General features: G+C 45.8%; 1 protein-coding gene across 1 annotated transcript; it reads right to left on the bottom strand.

Moving 5' to 3' along the window:
* Positions 1–252: 252 nt before the first annotated feature.
* Positions 253–10,773, bottom strand: TMEM159 (transmembrane protein 159). The gene is made up of 3 exons (XM_006875967.1): positions 10,678–10,773; positions 3,043–3,211; positions 253–395 (listed from the first exon to the last, which is right to left on the bottom strand). Exons 1-3 carry the CDS (start codon positions 10,771–10,773, stop codon positions 253–255), a joined length of 408 nt encoding a protein of 135 aa, XP_006876029.1.
* Positions 10,774–11,170: the final 397 nt, after the last annotated feature.

Raw genomic sequence — 11,170 nt, 5'->3', positions numbered from 1 at the left:
AAGCAATAGGAACTATTCATAGAGTTGCCATGACAATGAAAGGAGTTATAGCCTGTGCTTGATGACTGGTGCTAACAATTGTTTTTGTTTGAAATTCCAATGTTAACCTCCCATGTGACGTCTGACATGTATGGGTGATTAGGAGAACCAAGCACATCGTACTATTTTGCTTCTAGACAGTGGCTGCGGTTGGGGATTATTTGTGAAAAATCTCCCTAGCGATAAAGATGGTATTATCTCATTGACATGTACTCACCTGGGAGAAAACCAGTAGTTCATGAGGCTGGAACATACCACGTAAGACACGGTGATTGTTCCCGACATGACCAGTGATATGAAGCCCAAGCCACAGAGGACACAAAGCAGTGAGAGGCCGCCCACAGAAATGACCAGTCCTAAAGAGAGGGGCACAGTTAGGAGGTATGGTCATCAAAGACAGTTTGAAAACAGGTAGATCCTGAACCAGGGGATTTCATATAATGGGAAGTTTTTTGTTTCGTTTTGTTTTAGAGAGATATCTCATTAAAAAAAATTTTTTTTTTTAAATTTCAGATTTCTGACATCACTTAAAATCGAGGTGGCCAGGCTAGCCACACAGGTAACATTCTACGGCAATACCGCCCAGTCCTTCAAGCCCCATTCTTCCCAACTGTAGTGCACTGGGCCCGCTCTGACCATCTTTGTGACTTATGCTATGTGTGTGAGTCTGGTCAGGGCTGGGCTTTTAACAGAATCAGTCAAAGCTGTAGCAAGAGAGGTCAATTACTTTTACTATTTCCAACAGCCTAATGCATACTACCATTAATACTTACCTTACAAATCGGACTGCTAACCTCAAGGTTGGCAGTTCAAAACTACCAGCTGTTCCGCGGGAGGAAGATGAGGCTTTCTGCTCCCATTTTTTACAGCCTCAGAAACCCTGTGCAGGGTCACTATGAGTCAGAACTGACTCCACGGTACTTAACAACAAAAACATAGGCTATAGGGAATCCTGGTGTGGTGCTGTGGGTTAATGCGTCAAACTGTAAAGCCGTTTGAACTGCAAGGTTAGCGGTTCAACCTCACCAGACGCTCCTCAGAAACTCTAGACAGTGTTGCTATGAGTTGGAACCAACTCGATGGCACTTAACAATAGCAACACTGGGCTGTCAGTATCAAGGCCATACATGCAAAATAAAACAATATCTCAATGTAGTTTTTGATTATAGCCTTTACAAACCCAGCCTGGCAAGCATTACACGTTCACCTAAGCTCAGATTGACCCTATAGAATCACTACTGAATGAGTCTTTTAGTGGGAGCTTGAATAAGTTACCATCTAACAAGTGCATGGAAAAGACAAGTTTTCTAATGTGGGGTCCATGGAGAAAACAGCAAAAGCTGTCCTGGAAAGCTGCCCATTGGCTTCCACAGTGTATACTCCTGCGTTTGAATCACACTAGGTTGTATGCTGTCTGACTTACGGCTCCTTAGAGCTGTGGTTTGCCGAATCAGTAAGCAGGATACAATAATAACAACCTCAAAGCTCTGACATGGCAGTTAAATGCATTATTGTGCATGTGATGGATGGTGGCTGTTGGGGCTCAGCACACTTTTTCTTTTGCCTCTAACCTCCCTCGTAAGCATTCCCTTTCCAAGATGGTGATTATGGTGTGACAAAATGCCTTCCTCTTGTCTCGGAAGTGCTCAAATGGCCAGCTCCGAGTGTTTCATCCCCCAGAGCGCTACCAGGGTTGCCGGGATGACCCCTGGAGGGCAGGGTGCATCAACAGATGCTCTGTCCTTTCAAAAAGACTTCAGTTCATAAAACTCCTACATCAGCGTTTCTCAAAGTGTGACTGCCAAAGACTTGTTAACAATTCAGGTTTCTGAGTCCCGCTCCAGACCTAGTGAGTAACAGCCTCTGTGTGGACCCCAGATGTCTGCATTTTCAAAAAGCAGGTCAGACTTATGCGCACCTGAGCCCAAGGCTTTGGACTCGCTGTCTGCCTTTCCAGGAGATCCTTCCTTTACCTCTCTAAGATAAAGTTGTTAAGTGCCATTGAGTCGGTTCTGATTCATAGTGACCTTGCATAGGTTTTCTGAGCAGCAGCTGGTGGGTTTGAACCACTGACCTTGTGGTTAGCAGCCCAGTGCTTGACCTACAGTGCCACATCAGGAGTCCAGACAAAGTTTAAACATCTCTTAACTCCCCTATTCTACAGTCTTCCTTGATACCCCTGCTTTCTTTCTAAAATTAATTCTGCTTTGGGGCTCATTCATTCATTCCTCCACCCACCCATTCACTCATCCAGCTATCTGTCCATCAACACTTATTCATAAATAACCACCTGCCTGGCTCATCTGTCTACCACGTCCACCTTCTCTGAGTGTGAAATTCCGTGTCCACAGTCTTCTGTGTAGGGAAACAACCTTGGGTGTTGATCACCCTGAGAAGTCATGGAGTGGATCAAAGACAATTACATGACCTGAGAACAACGATGTCCTGTGGCCTGTGATCTGATCTGAAAAGGCAAACTTAGCCAAGGAGATTTCTTCCTCTGAGATTGTCACACAGAGAGAAGGTGACAATTGGCAGTGGCATTTAGGAAGAAATGGGGAGAAGGTGGAGCCACCCAGCAAGGCACCTGGCGTGCAACAGGTACTTAATAACTAGCTATGGAATGAAGGCCTCTTTGGTTAATAACAATACTAATTATCATTAATAGTTAGCATTCATTCGTAGCTCTTCTCTATCAGGCTCCAGGCTGAGTAGTGTATGGAAATGCCCCCTTATAACAGTTCTCTGACGGACATCACTCCATCCCCACTTTACCCACAGTGAATCTGAGGCTCAGAGAGGATAGTGTAACCAAGACCACACTGGTGGAAATGGCATTGTACTCTAAGCTCCAGAGTCCATTTTTTAACTATTCCCACAAGCCACCTTGGTCACTGTGATTTTGGCAAGAGGAGGAACCTTTCCAAGAATGGCAGATACCCAGTAAATACTGTCCTTACAGTTGAGTAATTCTCCAAGGGGGTGAATAACTGAGCATAATACCTTCCAGTAATATGACTCCCACAAACGCAGCTAGGAAGGAAAGGACCACGAGGAGCAGGAAGAAGCCAACAGGGACAGCTGACATGGCGATGAACACCAGCAAGGAGAGGGTCAGGAAAGGATGACTGTCCAAGTACTGAGCCACAGGTGACTTCATCAAGGCAACCACCTGCGAGCAAAGGAGAAAGAGCCAGGGCTGAATGGCACATCACACTCGCCGGCCCTCGTCTCTGGGTACACCTGCCTGAGGCCCTGCACCCCACATGGAATGGGGCAGCCCAAGGTGTGGGAAGTACAACCAGAGGTCATCAAATTTGGAAAAGCTCGTGAAAAGTCAGCACATCTCTCAAGATGTGAGTCACCTCAGTAACAACTTAAGGGCCGTTGTGGACACACAGCATGTCTCAGGGCTTCACCCAACTGCAGGTCATGTGAATGGAAGACAGGACCAGGTACAGCTCTGCAATTCAACCAGACTCTTCTCAGAAGATCTCCACAGGGTATGGGTGTGTTGCTGTGATGCACAAACACACACACAGTCTGTGGACTGTACAGCTGAGGGTTTCAGAATTGAGGCCGCTGGGCCACAAAATCAGGCTAAGGCTAGGTACTCAAAATCAGCATCTCCTGAGAACTTGGTAGAAATGCAAAATCTCAGCCCCTACCCCCACCCCCAAATCCTGCTAAATGAGAACCTGCATTTCAACAGTGATCTGTCTGCATTTCAAAGTTGGAAAAGCACAGGATTAAATGAGGAGTCAACAGTTTCCAAGTGGCAAAATCTAGGTCTTCAAAGTGTGATCTTCTGACTCCCAAGGCCAAATGCTCATACAAATCTGCCAGCCATCCTATCAGGTAAAAGTGCTTTCATGTCATCATCCTGGATACCAAAACCCCAGACAGCTGATTCTCCACACCTGTTCTCTATCAGTGGCTTGTCTTGCTTCACACCATGCAGAAGGATTCTTGGCTATGACTTGGTGAAAGAATGAGTTCTAACGCAGGGCTAGTACCCAGGCTGGGGCTTCCCAACTCTCCTTAAATCAAAGCCAACCCCACTGATGCTGTCAATTTCAGCTCACAGCCACCCTGTAGGGCAGAACAGTGCTGCTCCAAAGCATTTCCAAGGCCAAAAGAACTACCTAACAGCTTCATTACGAAGGAGCTACGGAGCTCTGGTAGCATAGTGGTTACCAATCGGGCTGCAAACCCCAAGGTCAGTGGTTCAAAACTACCAGCTGCTCCGTGGGAGAAAGATGAGGCTTTCTGCTCCCGTAAAGATTTACAGTCTCAGAAACCCTGTACAGGGTCACTATGAGTCGGAATTGACTTCACGGCACATCACCACCAGCACCAATTCTTATGGGAAGAGTGTGGTGATTCTGTAGGAAAAGCACAGAACTACTAATCATAAGGGGTCCCTGTGTGGCGCTGTGAGTTAGTGCTCCAGACTGCAAAGGCGGTTTGAACTGCAAGGTTGGTGGTTCAAGCTTACCAGCTGTTCCTTGGAAACCCTATATAGGGTCACTATGGGTCAGAAACGACTTGACGGCACTTAACAACAATAAATAACCATAAGGTTGGCAGTTTGAGCCCACCAGATGCTCTGTGAAAGAAAGATGAGGTTTTTTTTGCTCATGTAAAGATTTATAGCCTTGGAAACCAGGTTGCTATTAGTCAGAACCGACTTGATGGCATTTAGCAAATACAATCTTTAAGGAAGCAGACTGCTACATCTACTGTGGAAGATAGCCAAGCTTTCAGTTAGCAGCCAATTGCTTTATCCACTGTGTTACCAGAGCTCCTTCTACTTCTTGGTGGTGGTGGCTGTATGCTGTCCAGTTGGTTACAACTCACAGCAGTCCTGTATAGAGTTTCCAAGGCTATAAATCTTTATGTGAGCAGAATCCTCATCTTTCTCCTGCAGAGTGGCTGGCGGGCTCGAACTGTTGACTTTGCGGTTAGTCCCCTAACACATAATCCACTACATCCCCAAAGTTCCTTTCCACTTCCACTTGTTGTTGTTAAGTGCCATCAAGTTGATTCGACCCATAGCGACCCCGTATAGGGTTTCCGAAGAGCAGCTGGTGAGTTTGAACCACCGACCTTGCAGTTCATATGGCTTTGCAGTCTGATGCATTAACCCACAGCGCCACACATGGACTCCACTTCACCTTAGGTCCTGGGACTTCTCCTTACTCAGATATTCAAGACTGGTGTGCTAGTTAAGGGCCCATCATTTCATAACTTTCCCCCATCGAAACTGACCTTTCCTGGACCTCATTCCTTAGATGCCTTTAGGCCAGTGGCTGAAATAAAGATACAATTTTACAGTGATCCCAGAGGCATAAGCACCTCCTCGCAAGAGCTGAATCACCAAGGGATTCAAAGGGCAGAGCACCAATTGAGAGGCAGGAGGCTTTGATGCTTGTGTTGATGGTGAGCAGTGTGTAGGGCTGGCTCTGCTTCAGTACAAAGGTTGTCCAAGGAAAAGCCATAGTCACAGTCTTGGGGCTTCAGCGTTCTATCCTAAGCAGAACCCTCAAGACATGACAAGATTTCACTTTAGGCCAGGCCACAAGATGTCATAACGACCACTGGCTACAGTGCCTCCTACTTTTCCATTAGACCAAAGCTACCAGAGACCTGGCTTTTCAGCTTCTTTAGCAGGAAGTGATGGCACCAGATATCACTCTGAGCTGGGGCTGCCCAGTTGGGACATTGTTTTCAGAGCCCTGTGAGAGCCTCCTAAAGTCATGGAGGCTTACGGTGAGAGAGGTTAAGGAGCCCTGGGAGGGATTTCCTGTGCTGTGCCATTTCTTAACTGCTCCCAGCTCTGGTCCACATGTGTGCCTTTAGCAAACCTTCCATGCAGCAGCAGATATACACAACCGTTCTCTCCGCTCCTGACCATCAAAAGACTTTCCATATCCCACCAGGGAGGAACAGACCAGCTCTCCAGGAAAGAGGGCAGCAGGCACCCAGTGAGCTTGCTGTCCCAGGAAGGGAAGGCTCATATGGAAAGAGCAGCAGAGGTTGGAACCTACCGGATGGCAGATACTTGGCTTTTACCTATGCTGCGCATCACAGTAGCCACTAGCTAGTATGAACAATGAGCTGAATAAAACGGAAACTTGATTCATTTACTGGGAAAACTGTATGTATGGTTTGTGGAGCAGTGGGTGACTTGATATGGCTCTTGCAGCCACATTCTTTGTTGTTGTTTTTGTTAAGTGCCGTTGAGTTGGTTCCAACCCATAGCAACCCTGTATATGGTTTCCGAAGAGCTTGAACTGCTGACCTTTTGGTTCAAACCGACTTTGCAGTCCAGCCCATTAACCCACAGCGCCACACCAGAACTTCACGCCTACCAAATGACTGTTATTTGTTATGTGCCTTCCAGTTATTTCCAACTCACAGTGACCCTGTATAGCGTTTTGACCCTGCATAATGTTTCCCAAGTTGTAAATCTGTGAGGGAGCAGAAAGCCTCTTCTTTCTCCCACAGAGTGATAACTGGACTCAACTGGCTGACCTTGTGGTTCACAGTCTACTGCTTATCCTACGGGACATGAAATGGAGGTATTTGTGGACCACCATAGCTTGCTAATAATATATATATAAGGTATGCAGAACCTGTGTGGCGTGGGACCAGGCAACTAGGGTACAGGAGCTTTATCATGGGGATTGGCCAGTTTTGCCATCAGCGAAGTTTAAAATGAGTCATCTCAGAAACAGAGGTGGGGACCTCACCACCATCAAAAATAACCAGGAATGGAGCATGTCATTTGGACCCCAAGATCCCTGCAGACGGAGACTCCTGAATCCAGGAAACATAACAGCTGTGACACAAGATGGCCAGAAGTGGCAGTAGAACCGAGAGAACATGACAGAGAGGGGGGCTTTCCAGCCCACACAGTGGGAAAGTGGAGTTCCTCCTGACAGGAGGCGTGCTGCTGGGGTGTGGTGCTTCCAGGGACTTCATCAGCGGAGTTAGGTCTGCCACCTCACAAAGCAAGAGCTGAATGCCTGCAGGCCAAGGCCGATGGCAGGGTGGCTCTTCATAGGCAGAGTGACATTTGCTCAGGAGTCCTGGTGTGGCGCTGCGAGTTAACGTGCTGGACTGCAAAGTTGGTTTGAATGGCAAGGTTGGTGGTTCAAGCTCACCAGCTGCTCCTTGGAAACCTGTACAGGGTTGCTCTGGGTTGGAACCAACCCAAAGGCACTTAACAACTACAACACATTTGCACAAACAGGGTGGAGGCCAAAGTGCCATGGGGCTTTGAGCTAAAAGAGCTTTGTGACATTTGTCCAAGAAGGCCACAAGGCAAAGCATGTCTGAGAGGAGGACGTCCAGACCCAAGAACTGTATCGGAGTGTTCCTGATGCTGAACTGTAATCAGTTACTTCCCTAGTTAACCCAGAATCGCCAGTCTGTGAGTTCCAGCAGTGAAGTAGAGAGTGGGTGGAGGGAGACATGTCTGAACTCGGCCTCACAGGAACTGGCCTTGGGCTGATGCTGAAGGTGACTCTCCTCCTCAGGTTTGGAAATCTAAGGTGGGGCTGTTCTACCAAAGGGCTGCTATGAATAGAAACTGGCTTGACAGGGAACAGGGTCAAGTGACATAATCAAAGGAAAGCCCAGTAGTCCTGTGCAGGAGGCAATTAGGAAGATCTGCAGGAAATAAGGCAGGAGATACTGGCTGAGGGCAGAGAGGGAAGAGGAGTAAGGGACCAGGAAGAAAAGGATGACAAGTGAAAAATCAACAAGACTTGAGGGACAGTTAGGTGTGAGAATCCAAGAGGAGAAAAACAGGCCTATTCTACTCCAGACCTAAAAGAGGGAGCACAGTGGCTCTGTACGATAAGCACTGGACTGCGAACCTCAAGAACGGCAGTTCAAGCCCACCAGCCACTCCTCAGAAACCCTATACAGGGCTGCTATGATTTGGAACCGACTGGACTTGGCATTTAACAGCCACACATGCAATTCTGTAAACCTGGAATAATACCACGGGGACGTATTACTATTATATATTAATTATGTATTATATATTTTGTATATATGTTGTTGTTTGTTGTTATGTGCTGTGGAGTCAGTTCCAACTCATAGCGACCCTGCATAGGGTTTCCGAGGCTGTAAATCTTTACGGGAGCAGAAAGTCTCATCTTTCTCCCACGGAACAGCTGGTAGTTTCGAGCTGCTGACCTTAAGGTTTACAGCCTGATTCGTAACCACTAGGCTAATAATACATAGGGAGTAACCCCAGTGATGCTGGAAGTGCTCCTAGGAAGGACAGACAAGTCCTGGCATTACAGATGCTGTTGAGTCTGTTCCAAATAAAGGTGCGCCTATGTATGTCAACAACAACGATGTATGTAACAGTACGACTGGGTCAATAGGGGTTTCAATCGCTGATTTTTCAGGAGTAGGTCACCAGACCTTTCTTGTGAGGTATCTCTGGGTAGATTCGAACGTGTACGCTTGGATAGCAGTCAAGCACATTAATCTCTGCATGCCAACAGACTCCTGGTGTAGCTAGGTTGTGTTGTGCCAGTGAGTTGCTTCTGACTCACAGTGATCCTATATGCTAAGAGTAGAACTGCCTTATAGGACTCTCTAGGATAAACATTAGAGCACAAGGTCAGTTTGAACATCAAGGTCAGCAGTTCAAATCTACCAGCCACTCCTCAGAAACTTTATACAGGGTGGCTGTGAGTCAGAACTGACTCGATGACACTTAACAACAATCTTCAGGGCAGTCCTGGTGTAGCACCGTAGGATACACATTAGACTACTAATCGCAAAGTTAGCAGTTCAAACCCACCAGTCACTCCTTTAAAACTCTATTCAGAGTCGCTATGAGTTGGAACTGAGTAGGTGACATTTAACAATCTTTATGTTATGACGCTGTAGGATAAGCACTGGACTGCTAACTGCAAGGTCTTTATGGGAGCAGAACACTTCCTCTTTCTCCCTTGCAGCAGAACACTTCCTCTTTCTCCCTTGAAGCAGAGTGTGGGTTTGAACCAGAAACCTTGTGGTTAGCAGTCTAGTGTTTATCCAAGAGCACCAACAGAATTCCTTAGGCTAGACCCATGTCATTGTTAAGAATTGGTTCTGATGCATAGCAACCCTGTTTAGGGTTTCCAAAGAGCAGCTGGTGGGTTTGAATTGCTAACCTTGTGGTTAGTAATCCAGTGCTTACCCTACAGTGCCACACTAGGACTCCAATGGTGTTTATACAACATCTAAGTCATATAACATCATATTTCACAGGATCGTGGACATTAAGGGACACATGACTGCTGCTTAGTAAGAGAGTTCCAGAGGAGTGAGTCAAGGAAAACTCTAGACTCCAAAGCCCTGTCTCCTTAAACTGACCCTAGGGAGACAGTGCTATCCAGTATAAACATTATAAAAAGGTAATTTTACTAAATATAAATACCTATCTCTATGGGTGTATTAAGGAGCTCTGATAGCATAGTGGTTACGAGTTGGGTGGCTAACCTACAGGTCAGTAGTTCGAAACAAACAGCCATTCCTTGGACAAAAGATGAGGCTTTCTGCTCCCGTAAAGATTTACAGTCTCAGAAACCCTATGCAGGGTCACTATGAGTTGGAACGGACTCCACAGCCATATACCACCACCACCACCACCACCACAATGGGTATTGCATTGAAAAAAATTTTAGTAGGACACATAACAAAATGTTGACAGTATTATCTCTGAGAGCTGTTTATTTTGCCCTGACAAAATGCATAAAGGCATATTGTTATTGTATGCTGCTGAGTTGGTTCCAACTCGTGGTAACCCTGTAGATGGAGAAATCCACAGGGTTTCCTGACTATAATCCCCATAGGAGCAGACTGGCAGGTCTTTTCTCCCCAGGAATGGTCAGTGGGTTCAAACTGTCAACCCTTTGGTTAGCAGTCAATAGCAATTATAAAAGTCAAACATGAGGCTCACATCATATTTCTATTACATAGTGCTACCATGGAGTTCTGGTGTGGCACCATAGGAGAAGCACTCAATCTCAAGATCATTTTGAATTGCAAGGTGGGTGGTTCAAACTCACCAGCCGCTCCACGGAAACTCTATACAGGGTCCGACTCAATGGCACACAACAACAACAACTGTGGAACACTGGATTCAGATCTTAAAAGATGCTTTAACCCTGCATTTTCAGCGTAACAGATGCACCAAACAACAAAACCAAGAAAAGCATATTTGTGGCACAGACTAAGAGTTGTCTCTCTAAATCCAGCTAAGAGATTAGATTTACAGTTAGCTGTGCTCGGGTGACAAAATTGCCTCTAAGATATATAATTGGAAGTATTATGATTTCCAGGAACTCTCCCTTAAATTGCAGTGGAGTGATAAGTCTTCCTTTCCTCTCTCCTCCATCTGAATACCTGGAACAGTGATGTGATGGCTGCTGCTCCAGCAGCAAACTTGGGCAATGAGGTTGAGGGTCAGGGTTTACACATGGCAGGGTGGTGAGCTATCAAGATTCCTGACCTCCCTGCCAATGTCTTCCCCTTGAAGAAATTGGGAGGGAGAGGGAGAAACATCTTGTTCAGGCTAATGTCATTTTGGGATTTTTCCATTACATATGGTCATTGGAAACTGACCTTCGAGTTACTCTGGATGGATTCTATCAGCAAAGACAATTTCTCCTGCAGCCTTTGCATGTCCTTTGAGATGCTTGGGGACTCCTCTTTTGCCATCTTGAAAACCACTTTTGTTTCCTTGGAGACTGACTCTTCTACCAGGGCAGGACAGTCAAGAATTACATGTTGTTCTGTCACTTGTTGTCACTAGAGGAAACAAAAGAAGTTTTCTTAAACCATGAATGTCTCCATTTAAATAGTTCTAGAATGTCTATTATCCTCACACATTATTGCTGGTGGATGGTAACCTGACTCTATCTATCAGAATTTCAAATTGCATACCCTTTGATTCAGCAATTTAGCAATTTATTTTCCAGGAACCTGAAGGAAATAAACAGGTATATCAAAATATATCAAAAAGATATGTATTGCATCTCTGTTTATAATAAATTGAAAAACATTGGCAAGGCGCTAACTATTAGTAGGAAGCTAGTTAACTAAATTAGATTTAAAA

The sequence above is a fragment of the Chrysochloris asiatica genome, unplaced genomic scaffold (assembly GCF_000296735.1).
Source record: "Chrysochloris asiatica unplaced genomic scaffold, ChrAsi1.0 scaffold00348, whole genome shotgun sequence".
Classification (NCBI taxonomy): Eukaryota; Metazoa; Chordata; class Mammalia; order Afrosoricida; family Chrysochloridae; genus Chrysochloris; species Chrysochloris asiatica.
This window is presented reverse-complemented; position numbering and strand designations above follow the sequence as displayed.